This window comes from Vidua macroura, chromosome Z, assembly GCF_024509145.1.
Source record: "Vidua macroura isolate BioBank_ID:100142 chromosome Z, ASM2450914v1, whole genome shotgun sequence".
Classification (NCBI taxonomy): domain Eukaryota; kingdom Metazoa; phylum Chordata; class Aves; order Passeriformes; family Viduidae; genus Vidua; species Vidua macroura.
Window position 1 is genome coordinate 18,794,747 of NC_071611.1, and position 16,357 is coordinate 18,811,103.

Consider the following 16,357-nt stretch of genomic DNA (forward strand, 5'->3'; position numbering starts at 1 on the left):
TTTACTGCCTTTTGGTTTTCCTGTCATGGTAGTTATACTGTCTATTATTATTACCATTATTACTGGCTATTATTACTACCATTCTCCAGCTACTCTACCATAATGTGTTCTACATGTACTTTCAACCCCCAGGTCAACAGATTTACCTTTGTGCACCTTTACTGTGTGCCTGATTTCAGTTCCAGGGTCTTGCTGACAGGTTTTCTCTTCCCTGTTTAAATGTTGCCATCATGTCTGCATCATCTAGAGCTGGGATGTTTTTCTATACCACCATTATGGTGGCTATCTAGCTGACATGGTGAATTCTGCTCACCAGTAACAGGTGAGATAGAGACAGAAACTTAGTGAGCCTAATTGTTCAGATACTGAAATATGAATGTCGTTTTAGTTTCTGTTAAATGGATATATCTATGAGAAGGATCAGAAAACCCATCTGATCAGTAGTACACTAAACCACAGGTAGGATACAGAAGAAAACAAGGAAACCAGACCCTAAGTTTATAATTTTGTTCTGTATGCTGCCAGAACCTGGACTAAATTTTAGCAGTGACTATGAGCATCCATTCAGGTACTATTACTGGATGTGAAATAAGACCTCTCAGATTTAACCTGTTTCTGTTTCTGTCAGATATACCTGAAACCTGGGCTGTTTTCTGTTCTGACACAGGATACCAACTGTGCTGCCACTGTAACAGGCGTGAATGCCGAGTTGTAATTTTACTGTCCATTTAACACTGTTGAGCCTTAACACTTTCAGGCTGCTTCCACCACTGCACTCTATTTATAAACTGCTGTCAAGTCTTTTTGTCTCTGTCAGTTGTACTGTGAAGTACATCCTATTCACTTATGGAGCTGGCAGCTATACTGGAACAGGTGTGGGGTAATAGCATTTTTTACTCCAGTTTTTCTGCTGAAATCATAATTGCTGAGCTGCAGTATGCCTGGACACTCTTTCCTGTTGTCTTTGCCAAGCTTTGTGAAACAAACGTGCTACAGTAATTGTGGATGTGGATGGTCTATGAGAGGCAGATGCTAAAAAGTACAGACCTTCATTAGGGCCTCTCACTACGTCCTACCTATCCCCCCAGAAGTAGAGGGACTACTGTCACATGGACAAGCTTTTGGGCTTGGTGGGATTGCTGGGGAAGTAGAAAGCCATTACTGGTGTAGCTCCAGTCATTAATTCATTCACACCATGTGGATGCTGGTGCATTGACTCACTGAAGAATGTAGGTCATGTAGTCCATCCCCCACTCAGAGCATTTCATACCAGCAGCACAATTGTCTTCTCCCTTTTCATTCCTTTCTTTGTAAATACAGAATTAGAAAGAATAAATAATACAGTCATTTTGAGGAAATCTGCTTGGCAACAATCAGTCAGACTTCAGACAAACAAAGCAAGTCTGTTTGTTGCAGTTGTGCTTAGTCTACAAGTGGTGTCAGAAACTTTTTTGGTACAAATGGTTTTTGATTGCCAGCACTGTTGTTGAGACTTGCTTCCTACAAAGCACTGAAGCTTTGCCTAGCAACTGGAAAAGGCAGAGGAGAGGGCAGCAGGTAAATAAGTATTTTCTCTGCAGGCTCCCAAAATACAGGCCTGTGGTGGTAAAGTAGGGAAGTAACAAAACTGGTATACCCACCCAGAAGCTGAGCACATTGAGTATGCAAGACGTTCAAGCCCTGTAGAAGCAATGAACCATGAACACTAAGAAGCAGTGAGGTTTCTGCTCTGTCATGTGCTGGAGTTACTGTTCAGCATCTAGCCCTCCTGTGTAAATTAAGCAAATGGTATCTGAAATGAGCTCTATATTACATACAGAATTAGTGAAGAAATTAACTTAGTACAAGGTGTAGATCAAAACTTGAACGCAATCATTAAAGTGCAATAGTGCAGAAAATGACCGTGAAACAAACTTAAGATGCTTGGAGGTATGGATACACATAAAGTATTCATGTCATATGAATTGCTCTGTGGCTATTCTTGGAAGCATTAATTTCAATGATTGCTGAACCTGCCTAGAGATGTGTGCAAGAGACAAGAGCATGGACCTTTTGAAAGAGGCAAAGCAACTCTTGCACTTGCATGGGAAAACAGGTTCATGCTCTTGTGCCTCTTTTTGCAGTTTAACATCTACCAAGATTAATTCCACAGCTCCTGGGAAAAAAAAGCTGGTTTTAAATAGTAAAGACAATAAGTATTGCAGCTCTGTGTTTGCTGAGTGCAAACTGTTGCTGAATGAGTCCAGCAGGTTAAGGTTCATTGGTGTTTAACATTACAACTGCTGCAAAAATTTTTGGAAAGAAAGATAAATCTAAGATTAATCAAACTTTAACCCTTTTTAACAAGATTTCCTGATTCTCCATAAGGTAAACTTGCTTGACTATCATTAAATAATTTTCCAGAAATTAAGCCAATAGTTTTTGTTTCATCTTTGAATATAAAGCTAAGGCCCGTTTTTTTTCAAGGAATATTGGATATGCTTATTAAAAATTTCCAGATTCCTGATTTATATTTACATAGGTTTATCCTTTTGCTAAAGCATCAAGATAGATAAAGTTTAATGTATAATAAATTCGCATGTGATCTTTCTGTACATTTGTAGAAGCAGAGTTACACTCTCCTAGAATTGAGCTAAGTGCTAGATTTCCAAACTATAACAATAAGCCGAAGTTTTTCATAGGTTTTCAGAGGATTGGCATTTTCTCCTCTTCGACATATATTTTCAGAAGTCATAAAATGTCTGGCTGAATGCATAAATATCCTTCATTATGTTTTTCTGGACCAGAGCAGTAGCTAAAGACAGAAAAGCAAAGCAGCGCAGTATGAAGTGCAGGTGAAGTATTCTGCTATGTGTACTGGCACTTTGCAAAATTCAGGTTTGTTGCACAGTTGACTGATCTGTGCCTGTCATTGCATAACTGTCATTGATTATAACAGTAGATCAATTTTTAAAGAGATCTTTAAGAAAAATATGCATGTATTCTCCATATGTGTGTATTCTGTTGTTAACCTGCTTCATGTGTGTTCAATAGATGGAAAAATGTGCTCCCTGGTAAAAATGAAAACTTTGTGAACTGTATACTAAAATTTGTCTCTTACAGGGAGAATGTTCTTGAGGCTGTAGTGCTTGATAAGGTGATTAATAGTCTAAGTACCTACCACACAGTAATTTCTCTGAGTACATTTGCCACCACTATGATTGCGATATCACTGTTAGGGTATCATTAGCACAAGGCTATTCATAACTCATTTGGAGGTCCAGGAAGCCAAAGAGCAAAGGAGGTGACTTCCTACAATGAGAGGAGAACAGCTGGTTGGCAAAAACTGTCCTTAGAGGAACTTTTGACATGAATTGTTCTGATGAAGAGGGGAGCAGCTGAGGTGGCCTCTGTATACAGGATTAGTGCTTTCTCCCTAGAAACTAGCATATGTGAAGCACACTTCTGTCAGAGGGGGCACATGGCTCATTTCTTCCTCCTTCCCCAGTTGCTTTCCCTGAGCTTTATTTGACTCTAATTTTGTTATCATCCTGAATTTTGATACTTCTTCTAGCATGTACTTTACATTACTCTTGGTGAAGTTTTATTTGGATACTTTGAAAATAGAAGTATCTAGTTTCTCTCTAATTCATAAGCCTCTGAAATAGGGAGAAATTTAAAATTCTAATTTAGGAACTCTAGGACTCTTAAGAAGATACTCCTCTTAAAATCTCATCAACAATTAGTATTATTACTTAAAATATTCAAGTTTTTAGAGAAGTGGATGGAAAAAAATTGGTTTCACCCATGAATTAAAATGCCATCAAAGGTAATTTCCAAAATGATTATGTGTTTATGTTGAAGGCTTGCCTGTCTCTCGTGCTTGTTACTTCCTTTACCACTCCTCTATTCCCTGTCATTTATTGTAGAGCAATTTAGAATTTTATATTCCTTAACTGGAGCCTGTGTTCTTTTTAAATGACATTGTTTGAAAAGTAGAAGCAAACTTTATGTTGAAAAACATACCAGAAAGAATTTTAGGAGTTGTGCCTTAAAAGGGTCCAACTCTTTTACTCTCTTACTGAAGGTAACAATTTTCAAGATTATCATTACTCTTTACTTCAGACCTCCTCAAGCTGCTTGTACTCCACAAGTAGTCTTTGCTCCTAATCACTACAGGGTAACAAGATAGCTCCAGTATAGACACTTAAAACTCCATGAAGGTAGAGATGTAGGTTTTTACTGGGGCTTTGTTGTAAGTCATAGAAGTATGCTTTATAGGTAAATTATCACTTTGTCCATCTCAGATAGTTTTAAAATATGTGAAAAAAAAAATACAGTCTGTCTTGTGCAACAGTTGCTTGCATATATTAATGACATTGTATTGAAGTGACAAAACCAGTTTATCTAGAAAAGAGTACTTTGCGCTTAAGCTACAAGAAAGTATTGAGAAGGATGTATCTGTGTTACTAGTTTTTATTTCCATTTTCTTTTTTTTCATGTCATTATATGAAAGAATAAAACTTATTGTGAAGCTAAATCAAATAGTACCCAGAAACTTACTTGCTTTCTCAAAATACATTTTCTTGACATTTGTTTTTCAAGAATTTTTCTCTCATTTTTATATGTAGCAGATGTTTAAAAACCCTCAAAAAAAAACTCAAAAAAAAAACCAAACTAAAAAAACATAACTTGCCTATTTATTGATTTATTCATAGGAAAAGGCATAAATTCACCAAGGGAAAAATGTCTGTTTTATCAGCCCCAGATTGTTTCTGATGTATGGTTGTTGAAGGCACAGAGCTCTTTTAAAAAGAGTGCTTTGATTCAGTCTTTTTGAAAAAGGTAGAATGGCCAGGATGCTCATGTGTATAGTAGTAGAAGATTAGCCCTGGCTTTTGCATTTCTCTCACTCATATTCCATTTTAGTTTTAAGAAAATATTTCTCTGTCTTTCACATTAAGAGTTAAATGATAATAAACCCAGTTTTTCTGTTTATACTGCAGGATTCTTCTATTGGTTATGTTTGATCTACAAGGCATTATTATAGAACATGTAAAAAATGAGATGGCATACTGTTTTTTAAACAATGGATTTTCTGATTATTTTGATATTTGTTCATATCTAGTGAGTTTTTAAATTGCCCCAGACACTGCTAAGAAGTATTCAGTTTGTTGACTGCTTTTTAAAAGCTGGTAACTTTTGCATAGATGAGATTTTCTTCCTTTCAAGATCTGTGGTATTCTTTATTTTGTTGGCTGCCACCTGTCTGAAGCAATCAGCCACTTCTTTCTCTTTCTCTGTACAAATGGAAAATCCGGTCTTCCCATGGATGGTGGAAGGTAACAGGATAATCAGTTCAGCAGTGATCCTCTGATGTCATTGTGGGAGCCCTGTAAAAGCGGATTATCTGTGACCCAGATAAAATAATTAGAAATTACTTGGACACTTACAAATAACTGATCTACTAATCTCATTTCCAAAGTTAAAAAAGGCCTGTCTCTCAATGTAACACTACCAGATGTTTCAGTTAAACAGCATCCTTTGAGAGACTAATCTGAACCCTAATTTTAAAGGATTACCTTTGATTGTTTTTATCTCAAACACTAAACAGTGTTTTCATCTTTCTATATGTTGTATCAAACTATTTCTATGGAAGAAAAGAAATTTTCTTAATTCTTCCATTATGGTCCATTAAATATGATTTAATGTGATTTATGCTAGTATTGCAGAGGAAAACTTTTCATTGAAATTATTTAGTAATTAACTTGTTTCTCTGTGGCAGAACTATTTAATGGATAGGCTTTTATAAATGTAATAGATACCATGTGGCCTTTGTGCAAGGTAGTGGATGTATTATCATAAACTAAGCAGACAGTGACTTTATTAATTTAATTAATGCTGCCAGGGTTTCCTGTTAATTAACTGTCTGAATGGTGTACAGTGATATGCCAGTATCCTCTTGCATTAGTACTTTCTGGATGTGGAAAAGAGAAATTTCCCTTTATTTTCTGTAGGAAGGATAGAAGGAAAATAGTATTCAGCAGCCTGCCTGGTGCACAGTATGGTACCTACCACATACATTTTTTCCCCTTAGAAGCTTTTTAAAATGCTGATGCTTGCTTTTTATTGTTTCAGTGTTTCTCCTTTTCACCTTAAATTAGCAAGTGTCTTTTACTGGGTAGTTTTCCAATCTTTTTACCAAGATTGTGTTTCAAAATAATGAAAATGTAGCTGCAGTTATTCTGTTAGTAAAATCAAGAGCTTTTTAATTCTTTGTGTATTTTATAGTATTGATCCATTGCTGATTTAATATGCAGAGTGACAAGTGATCTAGTTCTGCTGAAATGCTTTTTGTCTTTATTAATAAGTATCTTGTAATTAAAAATATTTGCAATCATATCTTTAATCAGATAATCTATTAAATACTATTTTGATTAGTGAATACTAAGGGCTTTCCTGTTTTTTCAAGGCAGAAGTGTAATCAAGGAACTATTAATCCTCATAATTAAGTTTAGCATATTAAACATTAGGATTGGTAGGGGAAATTAGGATTTCCAGGCAATTGTATTCTTTATTTGGCTACAATATAGAGTGAGATATAAAATAATTACAGAGGGAAAGCAATGTATATATAAACTATTACCCTGAAAGAGTAACAGAAAATAAACTAATGTTAACATTATCTGTCTTCCTCTTCCTCATTATTATCCCTTCTCCTTTTCCTGTCTTTACCTTTAATCCACCTATAGCTAGATCTCCTATTAGAAGACTGCATGAAGTTCTGTAAATTAAATTGTCAGGAATTAGTAATGTCCTGGTCTTCGAATATGAGTTTGTTAACTATGTAAATTCTTTTGTATCTTTACCTTATTTCTCTCAAATAGATTTACACTTCGTTTAGCATTTTTAATGAATGTATTCTGACATCTTTAAATACATATTTACTATAAAAATTTAAAAATCCCCTCTTTTATGAGTTATTTAAAATGTAGGAATAAATAGAAGTGTAAGACATTCTAGGTAGCAGAAGATCACTGCAAGGTCTTATGTAAATATGAATATTTTTATTGAAATTAATAATTCACAATATTTTAAGGAATAAGTGCAAGTTACAAAATGTAATCAGATTTTATATTGTGCAAGGAGTATAAAATATCATCACATATCAGTCAAAATTATTCCTGGTTCATCACTCAAAGAGGAAGTCCTTTAACTAATATATTCTCCTAATAGTTAAGGTACTACCTTTAACCACTTGAATATAAGTAACTATAAAAATAATATTTGAGTGTTCTAGGGGCTGAATACATTTTGTTTACATATTGCTTGTCAGATTTAGACATCAGACGTCTGTGTGAAGTTGAACAGCTATTTCTTAAATATTTTTCCCTTATATTTTTTGAGGTATTTATAAGGATCAATAAATATAATATGTTTTGTCATGTCTCTTGTTATACAGCTATCTGCACCAAACATGCACATATGAAAATAGCCTGGATTGGAAATAGCCTGAAGTTAAGAGGTCTGCTTGTAGTGTCTCCATTTTAGATGGTTTCTTTACATTGAGTCATTATCTAATAGCCAATAAATAAACTATTTAACTAAATTAATGAGAACATAGAGGAGTGCAGAACAATTCCCTAGAAGTAACAGAGTGTAGCTTTGTTTTTCATTTATCACATGAGTTTAATATACGGATTTAATTTTTAAATAGAACTAATAGTTTTCAGGCTGAACGTAACTTTAGTTGATAAAATTAACCATCTTACATAAAAATCTAGATTAAGGAAAGAATGCTAAGAAGTGACCAGAAGTAAACCCAGTATGTATTTAATGCCAAAAGAAAAGAAAATTTCTCAAATACAATGTATTCTTTCTATGTTTAGTATTTTATATTCTTGAGTTGCTCACCTGTCACTTGCATGCACACCATGAAAGGATGTTAGATAGAAGACAAAAAAAAAAACCCTTTACGTAAAGAAGTCATTGTCTTGAACTTTCAGATAAAAGCAAAAGCTGCAAATCCAGGAAGGCTTGCAAGTTTTGTTTTCTCTTTTTCTGCTTCATTGTACTTTTCTGCTGATTCCCCTACAGTGAACATTTGAAAATACTAAAAGCATGGCATAATGCTTACATTCTACTACTGCAAGTATTTAATAGAGCTGTAATGATTGCATGACACTTTAAGCAAACACAAAAGAAAAACTGAACCAGGGATTGGAGCTGCATGCTTTGGAGTTAGTCCTTTAAGTTACAAATTACAGTTTATACTTTGGAAAACATGAATCAGTAAGTGAAAAATATCTGAAAACATGGATCAGTGAACCAAAAATGTCCTTTGTGTGTGCCTTTTTCATGATGAATTAGTTCATGATAAAACCCATCCTATAGGACAGTTAAGCAGTGCATGTGATATTTCTAATTTTTTTTTTTTTTGGCAGTTGGTTATGCTAAATAGAAGTGTAGATGTAAAAGGTGCAGTTCTCTTTGGAGCTAATGCGGGTGCATTCATTTACGAGTGAATCTGAGGTTGGTTTGCAGAACTCTGTCAGTACGTTTACATATGTCTCTTTCTCTCCATTCTTCTCCTTCCTCTTATAGCTGTGTTAGCTGTGGCAGTAGCTTACTTAATTTAGAGTAAGCAAACTACTCTTACGGATTTGTAGTATATCCTCAGAGTGAAAAAAACCCGTATTTTTTCTCCCCTCAGCTGAATCTGAACACTTTGCCCTTTTCCTATTCCTATTCCTGTGTTTATTTCCTCTAATTTCTTTTTCCTGTCTCACTAAGGTGTGATTTTTTTTTTCCTGTAGTTGCTTTAAGATGGTCATCTCTGAATAACCAGGTGCAGGAGCAATTTTTATATTCAATCGGGATGATGACTTTGGGAATCCAGATGATCCATCATGTCAAATTAATCAGTTGTGTTTGTCAATTTCATCTTGCATTCAATTGCAAATTTCAAGGTATTTTTAGAGATTACAAGGACACAATAGATATGTGATGTTTGCTCATACCAAGTTATTTTAAACTTTTGGATGAGTGCCAGTGCTCAAAAAAGGTTTTAACATTAGTATTAGCTTTGAGTCTGGGAAAAAAATCTTAGCAGAGTTCTATTTGTATTAATAGTAATCCAAGCTGATAGTAGATGCAGACAGCCAAAGCCTCTTAATGCTGAACACAGTAATTCCGATGTTGTAGCAAAACCTTGGTATGCATCAAATGCATAAGAGAAATGATACTCTGATTGGAAGACATTTATGAGATGTGTTAATGAGCAGACCATGTTTTCATTCAGAAGAAGAATGGTTATTCTGGTCCTTTGTCTCCAAAAGAAAAAAAATTCATGTCTGAGAAGGAAGCCTTAAATAACAGGTCATAACTCAGCTGTGGTACTCTCCTTTTCCTTCATCTCCTGTCTCCAGAGGGGCTACTGACTTTCCTGGGGTGCTGTGAAGTTTCACTTTCATGTGAAAAGGTAAATTGGTTCACTCTCAAATGAAAGTACATTTCAAATGAGCCTGTTTGGCAGCAGTGTTCGGGGAGGGAAGGTGTGAGGGGCGGGAAAGGTATTTTGTTTCTTAAGTTCAGTCACTAGTACTTGTTAAGCAGGTAAACTTCAGAGCAGTGTTTCTTTGCTAGTTTGCAGCTTTTAAAATGTGGCCAAGAGGCAATGGACTTGCTGCTCAGCCCCAATTTCTTTACGGTAAAGCAAAAGTAATCTGAAGTTGGCATTTTGGAATTTGTTGGCATTTTAAGGTAAGGGGAAGGAGGAAGGAATCAGGCAGGCGAGGGAGGGAGGGAAGGGAGCAAAGGGAAGGGAGGAAAAGAAGGAGTTAGTTCCTGGTTTGGTACTTTAACTTAGTTAATTTACCAGGTTACGGTTCGGAGGGCAGCAGACCCTGAGAACCTTTCAGGTCTTGATAACATGGCATGACAACACTTAAATTGAAATACAATCTCCAGTTTTCAATCTGTGATTTTTCCCCCAAAAAAATCTCAAACACAGTATTTTAGGGAGCAATACAAGTGTATTAATGAATAAGCAGTGTGCAGAAACACATCAGAAAGCCATGTTTAAGGTATTTGGTGATGTTACTTCTGCACCTGAAGCTGGTTTAAAGGCCCCTCTTTCGAAATGGTAGAATAAATATTCCATAGCTACAAGTCTGTTTAGAGTCTGGAGTAGCTTGTTACTGTTTTATGAAAGACCATTTGCCATTATTGCTTTCAAATATGCCAATATTATTTTGTACTATTTGATAAACAGCTTTGAGTTGACCAGAGAATAATTCCTAGAACTGAGATATTTTTGCAGTTACAAGAGGAGCTATAGCATCTCATGAAAATGCTATTACCACCTTGCTGAAATGCCAGGGGAGTAATCTCTTGTTCACTTAGTCATTTTTATTCAAAAAGCCACATCTGAATTTTTGTGGTCGGCAAAGATGGTGTTTTCTCTGACAAAAGCTGAATAAAAAGCCAGTCCAAGGAAGCAAAATGTTCCTTGGCTGTGAAGTCAGGTCCTGCCCTAACAAGGAGAATGAGTTTTGTAATGCCATGCTTGTGGCAGGAGAGGGAAGACAGGCCCGTAATGTGAGAGGAGCAGCAGTTTACCTGTGGGAATCAAAACAACAAACAGTGTTTACAGTTTGTTGTCTCCAGTCCTTTCCTCCCCCACTGCTGAGGGGCCAGCATGGTTTATGTAACCTTGACTGGGCATGCCTTCTCTACACAAACTTCTGGGCAAGAACTTGTGCATCCTGGTGGATTGGCATGAGAAAAGAGGATTTCTCTCCTTTGCTGTAGTGCATCTGGAATTCAGATGGATAGGTCGTGGACAGAATTAACATTTTTGCTGTTTAGTGTGTGGTAAGGGATCCTGTTTCAAAACTCTTCAGAGCTGGGAAGTGGAATAGAAAAAATTGGCAATGGAATTGGGGCCACCCATGTCTGGTGGAGCAGGAAATCAGCTTCCTGTATGTTATTTCCCATTCACATTGCACCCTTCCCCCCTTTAAAACTGTACGAAAGATAGGGGCAGAGTCCCAGCAATGCCTGCACTGAATTGCATGCAGGAACAATCAAGGAGCACAGTGTGGTTTTTAGTGCTAGGTAGTGTTTCCAGATGACAATGAAGTTGCAGCCTAATTAAACCAGAATCATTCTGTTTGTATGTGGTTGGGACAATTGAGATTAGCTCTTGGTCTTATTCTAATTGTACTGTAATTTGACAGGTGCATTATGTGCATGCCTGAATCAATGAAAAGTAAAGGGAAATACCAAACTACCAATGAAAAGGAGTTGAAAAAATGAAGAATATTTCAATTGATTTTGTTTTGAACTTCACAAGTGATTTTGGGATGTAATGTACTTGTAAATGTGTATTGAAACCTCCTATATGATACTCACAAAATAAGCTTTTTTGTGAAATCCATAGTGAAAAGTGAGAAAAAACACACTATTGGTAATTCTAGAAGTTTTATGTAGGGATGATCTAAGCTAAAACTGATGTGTTACTTTCCTTAATGTTTTATAATTAAAGTATGAATTTAAGTTGCTGTTAGCTGCAGGGTTGCTTTCACTCTGCACATTATTTAGCTTTTATATTTTAAGAGAACAATTTTTGTATTTGTATTTAATTATAGGAACTGTAGAAACTCATGGTATATTTTCAGTTGTGCTGTTTGCATTATAATACTCATGAAGCTAATGGTTTTAAAACTTCTGACTAGCTCCTGCTTTTCAAAATACTACATCTGTTAATGACTGCATTTTACTAGCTTTGTGGTTATCTCAGTTGGATATTCCAAATCCAGAATGAGTGCTCATGGAAAGTATGCCAAGAGTGGACCTTATAACATTGCTTCTAAATGTCTTGTGCATTAATTGTAATATCTGAATTAATTTTAGGTGTAATAATGCTATAAGTTTTTGTTGGCCTTCTTTGGTATTGTAGTCAAACTACACAGTATAGTTTCATATCATGCCTGTAAAAATAATTTAACAGACTGAGTTAAAATTTATAGGTGTAATCTCACATTCACCTAAAACTATGGTGTATATATAATATGCAACCTACTGAACTAGTGTCAAAACAGTATAGATTAATAATTCATTCCCTGATGTGGTTACTTGCTTTCATAATGACATTTTAAAAGTTCGGAATGTAAATAAATACTTTTTTGTTGTGTTTTTTTTTTCTCTATAACAGGACACTACAAGTATAGAAAAAATGTCAAACTGTTGTGAAGACATGTAAGTTCTGTAAAATTCCTACATTGCTGAAATGCTAAGAGAGTAGCTGTTTATTAAAATGATTTTACAATGTACTGTGCTCTGTACTGTACTATCTGTCGCAGCCCCTCACTAATCTTTTAAGAGTGGCTGTACACAAAATAGTCACGTGTTGTTCCTGTTCTTTCCCTACTCAAAGCCATGGAACTATGTTTTCTTTTCAAAAGTACAGATCAAAAGATACTTTCTGCAGTGTTTTGACATACATTTCATCAATATTGAGGTCTCCTGTGCTTCAAAAGGTGCCTTTGTTTGATTGATGACACGGATAGTTTCTGTTTTCTGAAGCTAAGTCTCAGCTGTGTGTTGTAATGAAATAAAAGTTGTATTTGTGATGCTTGGACACAATTCATCAGAATCCAGTATTGGATCCCCAGCCAGCCTACATTGTTGTAGCTGACTGAAGTGCACTGTGGGCGTGCTGTCTTTCACTAATAATGCTGTCTTCTGTAGATCGAGGCCCCGAAAGCCATGGCAGCAGACCTTCTCAGAAGTTTTTGGCACTCACTGGAAGATCCTGTGGTTTATTCCTTTCAGGCAGAGGCAACCACTGCGAGTTCCCTACCACTTTGCCAATCACGTCTAAACAGATGGATGGTGGGCACAGATGGGTCCTCCATGCTGGAAGTGCATTACAGGTTTTATGATAATAGGACTATGACAATCTTCAAGTCAATTAAAATCCAGTCATAGGCATCACAGTGTGCCCTGGGCATTATTTTAGTTATGGTCTTGATTTTATTCTGAAATCAATGCAAGTTAAACAATCAACTTCAGGCTTATTTACTTTAAAATTAGCTTTCCAAAGAGATTCCTTTTGTCTTCAAGGTTAGTACCAGAAGTAAGCAACTGGAATGTAGTCTTCATCCAACTTGATACTGGCTCTTTTTTTTTCCTTCTCTTTTTTTTTTCCTTTTTTTTTTTTTTCCTTTTTTTTTTTTTTTTTTTTTTTTTTTTTTTGTGTAGAAAGCACTGAAGTTTACATTGATGGTTAGATTTCTCACTAAATGTCTTATTCTGCCTTGAAAATTTTTTTAGGGCTTTTATCAGTAGGTCTGACGGGACAATAGTAATGTCTTTTTTTCCTGCTGCATATGTTTAAAATTCCATGATTCTGCCAGTTATTTATGATATGCAAGCACTGCAGCACTGCACTATAAAAGGTAACATTTAAAGCTGAAGCAGAGTACTTCCTAAACCTTTCTCAGAGAGGATTGTAAAGGCACACAAATGGAGAACAGCTTACAGTTGTCTTCTGGCCTAGATATGATGTTAGTGAAAAGTGTTCATGTCTTTATGTCAGTGAGAGGGATTAAATATTTCAGGGTAAACTATGCAGATACAAAGCATGTTTTCCCTAAATCCCAAGGATTTGAATTAGCAATAATCAACAAAGAAGTTTCATGGTGCAAATACTAAAATGATTACTTTTAAAAAATATAGAGGTAGTTAGCATAATGTATCATAAAGAAGAGTATATTGTGAATAAAGTTAAAATTTTTATATTTACTTTTCTTTAGTCTTGATTAGCTGGAATTAGTCTAAGTGTTTGTTTATTTAAAATAAAAGTAATTAAAAATATTTATACATAAATGTAGATTGCTATTAATACAAACAGTGACGTATATAAGCAATTTAGTAGGGTACTATGTTGATGTAGATAGCTTGTTGTTCCTTTTAGGTATGGAAGTAGTTAACCAAAGAAAGCATCTTTCAGATCTGGTAAAATGATTACTATTTCCAAAGTACCAGCTCGGTCTTCCTGTATCTGGAAAAGTTATGTAATTACTTTAGCCCTCTGTATCTATACAAATATTAACTTCAGATGATTGTGGAAACTACTGTGGATTTCTAGGAGAAATCCACAGCTCAGTGTTTCCAGTTATGCTACTTGCCGTGCTTTTTGAATAGTCCAACAGGCCTAGGATCCACTTTAAATAGCAGCCGTGCAGCAGGACACAATAAAAGACACAAAGGATTTTATACATGTAGATTTTGCAGAAAGTAATAGTTTATTTGTGAAGAGTTACTTCAGAAAAGAAGGGTAAGATTTTTCAAGACTGCTGTTCACAAACATTTTTAGATCAACTCTCTTAAAGCCTTACTACAGTTACTGCCAATGTTAGGTGTCCCTTTATTGAGTTAATGGATTTTGATGATCCACTGAAAGTTCCAAAAAATGCATCTTAAAAATCACCTGAACTTTAAACTTTTGTAAATGTTTAACATTTGATCCAACTTTACTTCTCCTGTCCTATTAAAATTAGGTGCAATGTTCTGTTAATTTAAATTTCAAGGGTAATGTTCAGGCATTTTCCTTTTTCTTTTCTCATGCCAGTTGTAGTGGGGTTAGACTTTTTTTCAAGTGGTATTGGCATATTGTCAGCAATATTTAAACAAAAAGAAGCTTGAGGAAATGGATGAAAAGACTGGAGCAGTGCTTGAAATTGAAAGGAATGTGGATATACATAACAAAGTAATGGCTCTATTATTTTCTTTTCCTTCCCCCCACTATTTTAGTATCTGGAATATACAGGGAAATAATATTCCATTTTTCACACCAATTTTTAAATATTTCATGAGCAAAACATAGTTCAAAGTTTTTTAATGCTAATCAGTTATCAGAGCAGATTGTACAGTCCTGAACCTTATTCAGAAAGAGAACCAAGAATTTAACTATTTTTAATATGTTTATCGTGGGGCATATAATTGTGTGTTCAGCTTCCCAGTATTACTGTTTCGGGCTGGAGTATCAGTTACGCTTTCCAGCAAGCGATGTCCATGAAAATCTTTCCTGATTCTCAAACAAAAATTCTAATTTCACAAATTCATGTTCTCAAATGTTTCCATAATGTTTGGTTTCCTTTTAAATCTACTTTTTCCCAATCTCCTACTCATCATAACTGATAATATTCATCATAATTGATAGGAATTAATTTGCAACATGATTAAGACTACTAGTTCATTTTTTTCCCTTTTCTAAGTATTTGATGGACAGAGGGGAGAATTTGGAGAGTCGTGATATTTTAGTAGGTAGTAAACTTTATTCTTTGTATAAGAGGCATCTAAAATGGTGAAAGTAATGATTTTTTTCTTAATTTAACCTAAGGACCCTATCATGTTATTAGTTTCTCCAAATAATGTTTCTGAATATAATTTTCAGAATGAGTTGTTACATCAGGAAAAATCAGACTTTTATCAACCAATTTATCATCTTTCAGACCTTGAAATTCTTGAATCTTTTGAACCATTGCTTTATTTCCCTCCAAGTGCCTTAGGATTCTTCATTTTAACAGAATTGAATTATCAATCAATCAATTAGGATTGATTAGTGTTTGTCATTTTCATGCATTTAAAAAAAATCTTACAGACAGTGTTACTAAATTTCATCCTAATATAATATCAGAACAACATATACTTTATTGAGAAAAGTGAATATTATCTTCTGACTTGGCAATATTTGATTTCCTGAAAGGCACAAAGAGAACTTGAAGAACCAATGAACTCCTCCTGGAAAACATTTGAAAGTAGCTGGTTTATTTGCAGTGTGGGATAACTTCTGACCAAAAATTGTTAACTTGCTATCTTCTTATAATCAGAGATTTGAGATTTCATTTGAAAAATGCTGATGTCTAAAATAAAAGATAATGTATTAAATAATATCTGTGAATCTGTCCTCTGATCTGTTGCTTTGAAGAAGAGGTTCCATCATACAGCTGTTCTAGTAGTTCAGGTACACAATCATTTTCAGTCTTGAAGAGGAGTTAGGAGTCTTGAATTCTCATATACATGGAATTTTAAGATTAAATCTTCTGTGTATCTGTCTTTATTAATATGCATAACTTTTAAAATATGTTCTGAGCTGTTCTTCAGATATTCCTGAGAATTATTTTGATTCACTGATTTATAAATACATGCTTAATAAAACACCAAGTGAAATGTCATGTATCCTGGTTTAACCCCAGCCAGCAATTAAGCATCGCAGAGCCACTCAGTTGACTGTTTCCCCCCCTAGCAGGATGAGGGGGAGAATTGGAAAAGTAAAAAGATAAGGACAATCTATAGGTTTGATAGATAA

The 16,357-nt window shown here is 35.0% G+C and overlaps 1 protein-coding gene across 10 annotated transcripts in view; it reads left to right on the top strand.

Annotated features, from left to right (window-relative positions):
* Positions 1-16,357, top strand: part of ZDHHC21 (zinc finger DHHC-type palmitoyltransferase 21) — an 80,474-nt gene that overhangs the window by 22,465 nt on the left and 41,652 nt on the right. For 5 of the 10 annotated variants that reach the window (XM_054002443.1, XM_054002440.1, XM_054002441.1 and 2 more), the window contains 2 exons: positions 12,197-12,240; positions 12,733-13,171. In XM_054002443.1, the coding sequence (XP_053858418.1) occupies positions 12,197-12,240; positions 12,733-12,865 (177 nt within the window). In that variant the 3' untranslated portion in view covers positions 12,866-13,171. Of the gene's footprint in view, positions 1-132; positions 323-8,423; positions 8,512-8,795; positions 8,949-9,407; positions 9,461-12,196; positions 12,241-12,732; positions 13,172-16,357 lie in introns of those variants that run through there. The other 5 variants (XM_054002447.1, XM_054002446.1, XR_008441112.1 and 2 more) reach the window with 4 other exon arrangements.